The sequence below is a fragment of the Ranitomeya variabilis genome, chromosome 8 (assembly GCF_051348905.1).
Source record: "Ranitomeya variabilis isolate aRanVar5 chromosome 8, aRanVar5.hap1, whole genome shotgun sequence".
NCBI classification, from domain to species: domain Eukaryota; kingdom Metazoa; phylum Chordata; class Amphibia; order Anura; family Dendrobatidae; genus Ranitomeya; species Ranitomeya variabilis.
This window is the reverse complement of record NC_135239.1, coordinates 20511516-20525182: the sequence shown is the minus strand read 5'-3', so window position 1 is coordinate 20525182 and position 13667 is coordinate 20511516. Positions and strand designations below refer to the sequence as shown.

General features: G+C 42.8%; 1 protein-coding gene across 4 annotated transcripts in view; it reads left to right on the top strand.

Moving 5' to 3' along the window:
- NFIA (nuclear factor I A) overlaps positions 1–13667 on the top strand; it is a 482232-nt gene that overhangs the window by 102032 nt on the left and 366533 nt on the right. The window contains exon 1 of one of the 4 annotated variants that reach the window (XM_077277156.1): positions 10159–10243. The exons of 2 other annotated variants lie outside the window; for them this stretch is intronic. In XM_077277156.1, coding sequence (XP_077133271.1) covers positions 10226–10243 — 18 coding nt within the window. In that variant the 5' untranslated portion in view covers positions 10159–10225. Of the gene's footprint in view, positions 1–10158; positions 10244–13667 lie in introns of those variants that run through there. One more of the 4 variants, XM_077277146.1, reaches the window with a different exon arrangement.

Sequence of the window (13667 nt, the reverse complement as noted above, 5' to 3'; positions counted from 1 at the left end):
TTTTACTGAAGACTTCAGAGTCCACAGTCCAGAGTACCGTTCACAGGGCAAGCAGAGTCCGGCACATCCAGAATTCCCTTATCCAGGTGGAAATCAGTAGCCTTCCTACTAGCACCTGTGTGTTGTTGTACCTCCCTGCTGAGCACCACGGGATAGTCCTCACAACTTTCGTGGATGTTTCTGATATTCTCTCTCTCTGTCCCCCAGATGATATGGATAGGACAACCCGTATGACAGGGTAGGCCTGGAGCTTATTTTATAGGGACCCTAGTGACGCCCCTCTCCCACAATTTTGCCTCCGTGTCTTCTTAGGTATTAAGGTTGGGCAGCCAACTTGGAATTAACTGTCCTGCCGTTTTCTGGAGTAATACGTAGAGTTAATTACTCCCTCGGTGTTCCGGCCACCGGCTACACGCCTCAGAAGGAGGCTGCCGATCTTGGGGCAGGTCTCCTCCCAGTATTATCTCCTTGCGCTGTGACTTCGTTTCTCACTCTCCACAATATACTTTGCTTCGTGTCCTTTCTTAGGATGAAGTACAGGGGCAGCTCCGTAACGTTCTATCTCGTGCTTGGCCTCTGTCAGGATCCCACCCCTGACAGGGACCCTCTGTCTGCAGCTCAGATGTTCCTCCTTCTCCCCGTCTGCCTGACAGGTCCTCTCTGGGTCAAACCCTGGCAGATTCTGACTGAGTTTCTATCCAACCCACCAGTTTTACCCGTGTGTGAGGAGTGGCCTAGTAAATAGCACCTTTGCTCCCCCTGGTGGACTGGAGTGTGAAGTGTAGTGTGTGACTGTGATACCTGGTCAGGTGAACCCCTTTAGTACTATCAGACGTAACACCACTCCCCCTGGTGGAAGAGCGATATTACTGCAAGGACCAGGACTCTGGGGCGCTGCATATGCACTGCTCTCCTTCCCGTCTGCGGACAATATGCGCATGCACCGCTCTGCCTCTGACTGTCTCCCTGCACGTCACCTTCACTTTCCTGCTTCACCTCCTTCCCTTTTCTCGTCAGCTTTCAGCAAGCACAGGAGCAGCAACAATGACAGAAGTTGGTTCAGAATAAGAGGCAGGTGCTCAGCTTGTCCCCATATGGGAAGCAGATTGGGATTGTCAGCTCACTCATTGACTCCTAGTTGTCAGCAGCCGCCACAATACTAGAATGACTCGTTTGGGTGGTTTAAAAGAAAATGCTACCTTTTTGTTTTTATTTTTTATTATTATTTTGCTACATTTTTCCTGGACTTATTTTACTTTGTTTCTTAAGTAAAAGAAATGCCCAACAGTTTTGTTTTGTGGTGAATATGTTTTGGGTCCTTGGTGTTTTTCCCATATGCAGCATGCTCTAAGTATTCAGGAGGTTTTTTTCCCCAATCTTTATTCATAGGCTTCTTTATATAAAAATAAGTAAACAAAAAAAAAAATGCCACAAAAAAGAGAATAAAGTAAGCCTGATGGTCATCATGTAAGTGTAGGGGACTTTGCCGCTGCTCGCCCCATGATGGTTTTCTCTGTTCTGCATAGTCACAGCGTTACTTTAGATACTAATTTATTCATTTTAGAGGAAATGACTCTAGGCAACATTCTACATCATGACTCACAAAAAATTGCCCTTAATTTAATACCCCTTTACCGGGGAAACAAGTACCACTGAATGTATAATGCCCCTGGGGCAGAGGGACGCCGAGGATCACCACGCTATAGCACTCTGGTAATGTGTCTTTGTTTACATTGTCATATTGGAGCTTTATTTGCACAATAATTATTCATTATTACCTACAATTTGCTTTTATATCTCTCCACATGCTGTCATTGCTGCAACACAAGATAGTCTAAGTGTTAGACATCATTTTATTATTTGGTCAGCATAGGCCATGAAAAAAATTTTTTTCACTTGTTCCAGCATGAGAATATTAGGTAATTTTATGTGGAATTTAGCTCTTTTTTGCATTTTTTTGTGCACAGTTACACCATAGTGCCACGGGAAACTGGTGGTTTTCCTACGGTTATCGTGTCCCTCTTTTTATGGATTCTGCACTTTTCTATTTTTGTTGTATGTTTATTTAGTTTTAAATTATGTTTAATAAATGACATTTTATCCAGTAAGCACCACTTGTTTTGGAATTTACTATTTAGTATAATAACCAAAAAAAAGTGATTTAAACATTCTACATCAGACAATTAGGCAAATTGCAGCTATACTACACCCGCACAATACATCATCAGAGTCGATACCCAATAGTAACATCCGAGGACTGATATCTATAGACGCTGACAATGACCGGACCTTCCATACCGAAGAATATACAACATGGCTCAGTATAATCCCATATCGATTACCTTCTACACATTAACTCCTTTAGTGTCAATCATGCAAATATGCAAGGATCCGTCAGTTTAATAGGATGTCCATTACTTTATTGCTTGATTAATGGTAGACTGCCATCAAGAACACAGCATACTGTATATACCGGGGGTGCAATTTCACTGTGCATATGTAGGGGGCAGTGCACCTCATTTATAATGTTTTGGTCTCCAAAACTGAAAGTTCATCTCACCTTTTGATGTGTTCTGTGGTCATTAATCTGACGAGAGGAGCTCAGTAAAAGAGTAATAACAGTGTTATAACATTTCTATCAGAAAGAGCTCACTGACAGATCCTTAGTAGTGATGAGCGAATATACTCGTTGCTCGAGATTTCCCGAGCACGCTCGGGTGACCTCCGAGTATTTTTTAGTGCTCGGAGATTTAGTTTTTGTTGACGCAGCTGAATGATTTACATCTGTTAGCCAGCATAAGTACATGTGGGGGTTGCCTGGTTGCTAGGGAATCCCCACATGTAATCAAGCAGGCAAATAGCTGTAAATCATTCAGCTGCTGCAAGGAAAACTAAATCTCCGAGCACTAAAAAATACTCGGAGGATCCCTGAGCGTGCTCAGGAAATCTCGAGTAACGAGTATATTCGCTCATCACTAATCCTTAGTTAACTCATTTTGCAAAGAGCAATATGGGAAACAAATGGTGCAAGACTTTTAATGAAATCCATTTGTAAAAATAATTTTAAGCCCTAAATACATGCATATAAGTTTTAAAAATTAAATACTTAATAAAAGTCACCCCAAAAGGTGCCAGAAATTGATAGGATATCGACCTCCCATAGAAAGCACTTGAAAAACAGTTTTTCTGTTGGAAAAGACGTAACTTGCATGATTAACAGTCCACTGATTTTAGTGAGAACAGTGTAATACTTCATTTTTCCAGTGGTGGCGCTGCAGCGTAATGGAACACTTTACACTTTGATCACACAGATGATTGTTGATCATTCCAGTGTAGCTCTATCGTAGGATCAAATCTTTGATCTGCAGGAAAAAAGCCCAAAGGAACATCAATCACTAAGTTTTCAGGTTTACTTTTTCCCACTGATCATACAGTTATGGTGAGTCCTACTGATATTCCATAACATTCTAGAATGGTACCGTCCCTTTAAGCATACTATCCTTTATGTTCATCTTATAGAAAGATATTGAACCCCAGTTCCCGTCCAGCTGAAAAATTTGCCGAAAAGTTACTTCCTCTATAAAAAAAAATGTAATTAAAAAATCCACTAGATAAATACAAAAATGTTTGCAATTATGGATGATTGTTATTGTAGGAGGGGATGTGTCCGCAGCCAAGATAAGTATTAACTTGTGAACTGAACAGATGCACCTTTATCCTGCACAGGAGAGGACATTCCTGCTCCCATGTTAATAATGAAATGATCCCATTTTAGCAAGTGGAAGAACCAGAGAGTAACCTGATCCCTGTACTGGAGCTGAGAACCGAAAATATCCCAAGAATTTAACTCTTTTCTTGCAGATACAAATGTATTATTTTAGTTGCAAACTTTTGATGAAAACACCATTGCTGCATCGTCTGGCGGCAAAAAACAGCTACAGCACAGATATGCCTATATTACCACAAACGGCACATTCTTGTTCCTGAATGGGACTGAACTGTAATACCGGATGTATGTGGGGTCTTCTGTGTGACGGTCCATGATCTGCTGATTGCCTCCGTTCATCTTACTGTCATTCCTTCCTTTCCTTCCCACTCTTCTGAACACATTTATTACTTACCATACATTATGATATAAGAGATAAGCTTCTTTTCAAGTGGAATATTGGATCTAAAGTGGTCAATGATCCACACTTTTCATGTCCTTATACTTTACTGTCCATGTTTATCATCCATAAAGTGCGCAGGACCTATCATGTCCTGGACTGAGAAACGAAATGTCCTGGTATTGATCTACCGGGAGCAATATCGACCCTCTAAGATTAGGTGTCTTCACAATTACATATGTATCACACTATTTTCCAGTTTTCACAGAAGGACGATCCCCCTTTTATGACCCAAAGCCCATGAGACAGAATGGGGAGCTGCTAAATACAAGTGACTCCTGTTCTGGTGGACTCAAGTTGTCATCTGAACAGATGCCACGCCATGTAGCACTTTTTTCACTTATTGAGCACTGTAAGGGAAATGACTGGATTTTCTCAGCAAAATCAGCTATTTGTCAGAATTCTGATTGCCCTAGTGATTCCATTTTGAAACAGGTTATTTCTGTTTAGACATACCCTTTAAGGCGGACCTGTCATGTGTCACAAATCTGTAATATGTTTACCTGGTGTAAATGCCACTGTTTTCCTGAAACCGGCGATGTTTTTCTTTTTTTCCTGCGCCTCTCCGTTCCTGAGATATGGGCCTCTCTTCCTTGCATGTAAATAAATCCTAGTATTTTTTAACCAACTCGGTGTGGTGATCAAGGAGACGCCCACAAGGAATGTGAAGAGCCACACCCACTTTGTAATAAGACTAGATTTATCTACAGGGAAGATGGGGTCATATCTCAGGAAAGGAGAGTCGTAAGAACAAAAGAGAAACATCGCCAGATTCAGGAGAACAGCGGCTTTTACACCAGGTTAAAAAACTACTTATTTATAGCAAATGACAGTTCATCCTTAAAGAATATATCATAAAGCACTCATTGATTATATGGCTGCAGGGGTCTAAAATGAAAATGTCAAGGCAAAAATTATTTGGCTTGTTGTGATTTTACAGCAAAACATGTACCAAATTTATGACAAGACTTGTGACATTCTTATCAAATTCTCTTGTCTCTGAGCTGGAAGCAGGGATGTGATTTGAAGGTCCTGTAGCAGGACACCCCACATCCATGTGTAAGTCATGGCTTCTTTGGTGGCACTGGGACCTTAGTGGCACAGCTGCCTCTGCACCTCACTTAGCTACGCCGCTGGCCAGATAATGGCCTCTAATACAAGTCAAATACGTATTCTCAGAATTGTACAAGTGGCGCTGAGCTGTCTTCATATCTTCGTGGCTGGGTGACTGAATCCTTGTTTTATTCGTTCGGAAAGCATATGTTCTGCTGCAGCTGAAAAAAATCCCAAATTCTGTTGTAGGAGCCGTATTTCTGTACCCTGGGCTAGCCTTTTCTTGGATGCTATCCATTCTACATATAACAGCAGGTTTTTACACTAAACAACTTTCCTGAAACGCTACTCCCAACAGATCCGCTCAGAGACGGCCCGCGTGTGCGCCGACTGACAGAAAAATCATGTTTGTATTGTGTTTATTGCTCATTATATCCGGCGTTCTTCTGGGAAACACAATCACGCTAGGTGTAAATTGCAGAGAAGAGACAATTTTGCAGAGCGTGCGTTAATAAAGGGTGTAATGTGGCGAGATAAACGGCTATGAATCCTGCGTTCACTGAATGAAGGGGGTTATTGATCATAGATCTGCTTTCCACTGGTGACTCTGTCGTACAATATCATGTAGTATGATGGGGCGGTAGAATACTTCTCAGCTGGCTAGTGGAGACCCCGGGCATCATTTGTAACATTTGTAACCCCCATACAACCTCTCAGATCTGGACCCCATCCGACACCCCCCTAACACAACCACGTGCAGGATGGTTGGATACGGGCCACACATAGCGGAATATTCTGCTGCAGTAAAATAGGCGGTGAATTTATGGGGATTTCACAGCTCGTGTGGATTTTGCAAAATTGGAGCAAAATTTTATTCACACAAGCATGGCCAACGCTCCACATCCTCTCCGCTGGGCAGGATTATTGAATAGTTATCAGGTGACCCCATTGTTCCTCTGATTGGAGGGGGGTCCAGAGGTGAGCAGGGGCGCAACTTGAAAATGCTATACAGGGTGAATGGGAAGGATACTGGAACCCCTCTAAGTCTTCACGGTTGTGGACCCCCAATACACATGCTCCATGCTCCCCAATAGTCTTCTTTCTGAAGTCATTACTGTTGATTCTATGAGATTTATGTTGGGAAAAAATGCCTGATGAAGCCAATTCTATGCTCTTCTCCTAAACAAAGAGCAGCTGCGAAGAGCGCCCCTCTTTCTGGAGGACCTGGCACCTGTACATGCTATTTAGCTGGGAACTGTGTAATGCATAATTTCCCCTCATGGTGGCGCTGCAGCAAAATTGAACATTTATTGTCTTTTTGCTCATAGATTACAGCTGATTACTGGGGATCACAATAATCGAGCGCCTTATGATCTGCTTAATTTGGGGGAACACTTCTTTAAAAAAAAAACACAAAAAAACTAATTTTCTAAAGCAGAAAATCTCTTTTCTCACCATACAAGAAACAAATCTAGAACTTTCCAACATTATTTATTGGATGGAGGTGATTTTCTAATTATTCTGTCCTTGCATTGACTTTCCTGTGAGCTTGTGCTTATACTCAGCAGCCGATCTGAACAAACCGAGCCGCAGATTCAATCAATCACTAATCAAAGTTGTTAAAAAGCAGCCAACAATGATGAAAATGACTAACAGCAAAGTATCACCCAAGGGATCGGTGGCTTAAATATATTATTCTAGTCTACAACTAGAATTCTGCTTTGATTCTACACTTCTTAGGAGGAGTGATAGTTCACAAGGAAGAAGGACACCGAGTAATCTTCCAATCATGTCCGTTCCTGCTTGGTTATGGACAGAATGTTGATTTAGAAAACAAATCATCTTATTGATTCCCACCCTCCTAACTCTGGGCCTTAATAAGGAACATGTCCTGGCTTAATAAGGAGAAGTGAAGATTTAGTGGCCACATATGCCTTTCATTAAACAATTGGAGGAGAGGAAATAAAGAACGTTGACCCAACCGGTCAGACAGAGCCACGTCTCGCCCTCCGATGACTGCGGAGAATCAGGGAAGTGACTAATGATTACTCTAAGGCACCGTAGGGTTAATTGTTCAAAATTGGCCAGATAAAATAGTAATTGATGCTTGTTACTGATGACATCACACATCTGCTTATCTACCCTATATACAAGTGCTTCTCACTAAATTAGAATATCATCAAAAAGTTAATTTATTTCAGTTCTTCAATACAAAAAGTGAAACTCATATATTATATAGAGTCATTACACACAGAGTGATCTATTTCACTTGTTTATTTCTGTTAATGTTGATGATTATGGCTTACAGCCAATGAAAACCCAAAAGTCATTATCTCAGTAAATTAGAATAAATTATTGAAGAACTTAAATAAATTTAACTTTTTGATGATCTAATTTTGTGAGAAGCACTTGTACACTAGCTGATGACATCAAAGGTCTGCTTATCTACCCAATACATAGACTAGCAGATGACATTACACACTTATCTACCCATTACCTAGACTTATAGTTGATGACATCACACAACCCTGATGAAGGACGTCGTTCCTTCGATGCGCGTCGGATACCCTCTTGGTCCCAGCACCACTCCGTAGTTCCTGTGACATCACACGCTAGGCTTTCCCGCTCGTAACCAGGGACGCCACCGGCTGCCACTAGACCGCCTCCCTGCCATCTGAATAACAGGACCGTCACCACAGATCTTTTCAGGCAGCAACGCATAAAGCAGCACTACATCCACAACACCTTTGGATCCTGGTGAGTCCCCAGCCAGTCCTACCGGTGTATGTGGTTTACACGATTTACCTGTGTACATATACACGTCCCACACCCATACCCTGCAGTGTGTAGGGCATCTTAGTTGGGTCACATTTGGGTTAATATCCTGTGGGTCGACAACATCTGCGCTAGGTACAGGATCCACTAAGCGCACGCAGTGGAAGCCTGAACGCACGACTATCTCTACAGAGACATCCACCCTTATTCAGCAGGGGTCTTGCTCAGTAAACCCCTCCACAAGCCCCCAGTGGGTGCACTTCCTTTCCCCTCATTCTTTGACCCATTTCCCTTCACGGTTGTCACTCCCTCAAGTGCAGTTTCAGCTTCACTATCATAATTGTTCACAATACACGACAGTTCTGGCACCTAGCTGTCTTGATTCCAGCTGCTGAGGGCAGCATTCAGGAGTTAGCCCTGTGTTTTTAGTGTGTTTTTTCCTATATACAACATCACACGTCTGCTTATATACCCAATACATAGACTAGATGATGACATCACACATCTGCTTATATACCCAATACATAGACTAGCTGACATCCCACATCTGCTTATATACCCAGTACATAGACTAGCTGAAGACATCTGCTTATATACCCAATACATAGACTAGCTGATGACATCACACATCTGCTTATATACCCAATACATAGACCAGCTGATGACATCACACATCTGCTTATATACCCAATACATAGACTAGCTGATATCACACATCTGCTTATATACCCAATACATAGACTAGCTGATGACATCACACATCTGCTTATATACCCAATACATAGACTAGCTGATGACATCATACATCTGCTTATCTACCCACCATTGTAACTGATGACATCACAGGTCTGACTTATTATAATTTTACGTTTTTGGCTCTATCTTGAGCTATGGTGAATTCATGGATGAATGCACTGTAGGAAGATCGATCTTGTGCAGCCTTGATAGGCCCAACAGGGTCTTGTCTGCCATTATTTTGATTGCATCAAGCCATCTCTCTATCCAAGAAATAGACTTGTAACTGATGACCTCACAAGTCTGCCTATCTACCTAATAGAATATATGATGACATCATAGTTCTGCTTATCTATCCGTGATTGTAACTGATGACATCACACAAGTCTGCTTTTCTACCCAATAACTAGACTCTTAGCTGATGATATCACAACTCAGCTTAGTAGCATAATAACCATGGAGGCAGGCATCGTCCCTGCGCCCCTCCTGTCCTTATACATTATGCTGCTCTTGCAGGGATTGGAGGAATGGTTGCAGTGGAGGCGGACTACATTTTGGCTCATTATGATGCACAGCACATTATTACATTTTAATTCCACACTTGTTTCCCCCAAGCCATGCCCCTTCCTCTTAGGCATTCACCAATGTAATTGAGGTGGGAAAAGTGTCTACAAGATTTAGTAGCTGGAACTAAAGCTTGATATAACATTGTTTGCCAAAAGGCACCAAACATTCCACCAATTCAGTTTTAGTAAACTACAGTCCCCAAGTACATCAGCGCCGTCCGCATTAGCAGAGTCACTGAGCTCGGTGATTGGCTGCAGCGTTGTCAACATGACTTCAGTGCTGCAGACAAACTGGCTGGGACTAATTGCTGGAATCAGAGTGGATAAGTAAATTCCAGTTCTTGGGTTTTGCACTCAACTGCACCTGGGAACAATGATTTACTGACACCAGAAAACTCCTTTAATACAATACTTTGCACCATGACTCCCTGGAATGTCAGGAGTTTTCAGCCCCAAAATAAAAAGTGACGGTACCAAGTCACTGACAGCTAGCGGGAATCTAGGAGATGGTAAATGATAAAGAATCCAAATACATTAGTCTATGAAAGTTGCAGAAAGTTGAAGGTTACACAGTAACCAGCCACATTGTGTAAACAGGATCATGTGCTTGAATACAATGTAACATCTGAGCTAAAAATAAATAAGTCAAAATTCATAATAATTAACTCCAAAGAAACAGGTGATTTTTTTATTTATTTATTTTTTTTTACCAAAAGTGTAAAATCTCCACCTGATTATCCCCCGCTGCACTTCTGGGAGTGATTGTGTGACAACCTGTTACCCAGCAGGAGGCAGGAAATGAAAACAAATCATTCTGGAAGGCGGCCACATAAAATCTTCCCTGACTTTTACAACATTGTGGCATTTACTGTTAGGATTAACACCGGGTAAATCTGCCATTAACAACCCCATCCCACTAAGTGATTCCGCATGGTGCCTGGATTGGAAGTAAGTGCACCCACCAGACTTTCTAAAAAATGGCGTCAATTTGCTATCCAGGATGCAAAGTTTTCTATATGATCTAGAATGGACAAATCAGCCGTCACTTATTGACTGGTCTGAGTTCGACCTCAAGAATCCCCCCCCCCCCCCCGATCCTGAGAGAGAAGCCATCGCGGTGCTGATTTCTGATGAACGAATTTGGAGACACTGGGGGAGATTTACTAAGGCTACGTTCACATTTGCGTTGTGCGCCGCAGCGTCGGCGCCGCAGCGCACAACGCAAACAAAAACGCGGCAAAACGCACGCTAAAACGCTGCGTTTTGCGCCGCATGCGTCCTTTTTGGCCGAAAGTTGGACGCAAAAAAAATGCAACTTGATGCGTTTCTTGCGTCCAACGCTTGCGGCCATGCGGCGCAAAACGCAGCACAACGCATGTCCATGCGCCCCCATGTTAAATATAGGGGCGCATGACGCATGCGGCGCCGCTGCGGCGCCCGACGCTGCGGCGCTGACCGCAAATGTGAACGTAGCCTAATGCCGGCATGTCATATCTCAGTCTTGGGGCTGGTGCACACAAGTGATTTTATTGTACAAATGCTATCCGTAGTTTTCACAGAATCTCATAGGGTATAAGTGCTATGGGGCTGTGCACATGTCCGTTCTTTTTTTTTTTTCTTCCTCGGAGTGAGTGGTCCACCAAAAAAATTGGAGACCTGACCGATTTTTTATTTTTATTTTTTTGATCCGGATCGGCAATGTAAGACTATGGATCTGCAAAGAGATCGGTCCGCACTTGGATGACATTGCAAGAGCGAGCGAACCCTAAAGTGATTCAGATTATTTTTAGGTGCAGCAGATTCAGATAGCGAACACCTTCTAATAAAATTGGCGCATTGTGGGTATTTCCTAGGACAGATAATAGTTTTGTGCAATAATTTATGAAAATTTTTATCGCTTCTGTCCACTCTAGAAAAAATGTTGCAAAATATAATTCACAACTGTTCTGTGTGCCAAAATTTGTGATTTTTTTTTTTACCTATATTTTGGCACAAAAACTGTTGGTACCTTTTTTAGTTTTCTATCCGTCCTCTGTACATGATCAGCCACCTGCAGATTTGATCCCTCCCGCTCTTTCTCCTTTACTCCTGCCCTTAGTAATCAGACACAGACTGGTTAACGGGGATTTGCTGCCTGACAAGTCAAGTGGCCAGGCTGTCAGATCGACAGTCGTTGCGGTCAGTGGCGGTCTGGCAGCTGTCACATCGTGTCATTCCTCACCTTATTCGGTAATCAGATTTTTGTGATAAATAATGTTATTATCATGATTATTATTAGAATAGTTATTGCAGGCTCAGTGGTCAGAGCTGTAATCCAAGGCTGAGGTCACATGCAAGTTTCTGATCCACTTCTAAATCTAAGTAAAAAAAATCTTCTTTTTTTAACTTTTAGAAATAAAAAATATCTGTCACAGAGAGATAATGGCGAGAGGTGGGCAGCAGTCTGTAAATGGTTAATGACCACGGTACCCTGTGGAGGCCTTGCAGACCCCTTTCATGTGCACCAGTCTCCTGTCAGCTCCAACAGAAGGGTGAACAGTCAGAGGAATCGCAGGGAAGAGGAGTCCTGTACATAATTGACGTGACAAGAAGCGTCCAATCCAGACACCAGGATATATACCATATACTGCACTAACAGCGGGCATGGTATACGCCGAGCCACACACCACCGCTATATGCTGTATACTCCTACACCTCTACTAAATGTTCCATAAACAGTGACATGGAGCATGCTGGTATAACCTGGGCATCTCCTGTATATAATCATATATGTACAGCTGGTATAACCTGGGTATCTCCTGTATATAATCATATATGTACAGCTGGTATAACCTGGGCATCTCCTGTATATAATTATATATGTACAGCCGGTATAACCTGGGCATCTCCTGTATATAATTATATATGTACAGCTGGTATAACCTGGGCATCTCCTGTATATAATTATAAATGTACAGCTGGTATAACCCGGGCATCTCCTGTATATAATTATATATGTACAGCTGGTATAACCTGGGTATTTTCTGTATATAATTATATACAGTGGGGAAAATAAGTATTTTATACACTACCGATTTTGCAAGTTCTCCCACCTACAAAGAATAAAGAGGTCGGTAATTTTTGTCATAGATACAATTCAACAAAATCATACAATGTGATTTTCTGTTTTTTTATTGTATGATTTTTACATAATTAAATTGCATTTTATTGCATGAAATAAGTATGTGATCACCGACTAACCAGCAAAAATTCTGATTCTCACAAACCTGTTAGTTTTTCTGTAAGGGTACGTGTCCACGGTCAGGATGGCCGGCGGTATCGCCGGAGCGGCAAAGCCGCTCGGCGCTAAGCCCCGACCCCTTTCTGGGACGCGATGATGCCGGATGTGTTCACTGTACACATCCGGGATCATCGCACCCTCGCATAGCGCCCTGTGACATTACTTGCGGCGACGCAGCGTCGCCGCAGGTAGCACGGACATGCTGCGATCTGAAAAGACGCGCAGCATGTCCGGAGTCGCAGGGAAGTAGGATGCGTGTTTCCACGCATAGTGAACACGGGATTTCATAAAATCCCCTCCACTATGCTGGAACATCTGGACGCTGCTTGTTTGACGCTGCAGCTCTGCGCAGCGTCAAACAAGCAGCGTTTACTGACCGTGGACACATACCCTAAGGGTCACACTTGCGTGTGCAATGCGAGAAACTCTCCTCATTACCCGGCACTGCCGTCGGCACTCGGGACCGGAGTGTGCGGCTGTATGTATTTCTATGCAGCTGAGCACTCCGGTCCCGAGTGCCGGCGGCAGAGCCGGGTATTGATGTGAGAGACTTGCGCGAGTTTCTCACATTGCACACGTAAGTGTGACCCTGGCCTAAGAAGCCTCCTCCTCTGCACTCATTACCTGTATTAATTGCACCTGTTTGAACCCGTTACCTGAAAAAAAGACCCCTGTCTACACACTCAATCACACTCCAACCTCTCCACCATGGCCAAAACCAAACAGCTATCTAAGGACAGATGGGGCAAAATTGTAGACCTGCACAAGACTGGGATGGGTTAAAGGACAATAGGCAAACAGCTTGGTGAGAAGGCAACAACTGTTGGCACAATTATTAGAAAATGGAAGAAATACAAGATGATTGTCAATCTTCCTCGGTCTGGGGCTCCAAGCAGGATCTTGCCTCATGGGGTAAGGATGATTCTGAGAAAGGTCAGGAATCAGCCCAGAACTACATGGGAGGATCTGGTCAATGACCAGAAAAGAGCTGGGACCACAGTCTCAAACATTACCATTAGTAACACATTACACCATCATGATATAAAATCCTGCAGTGCACAAAAGGCCCCCCTGCTCACACCAGCACATATC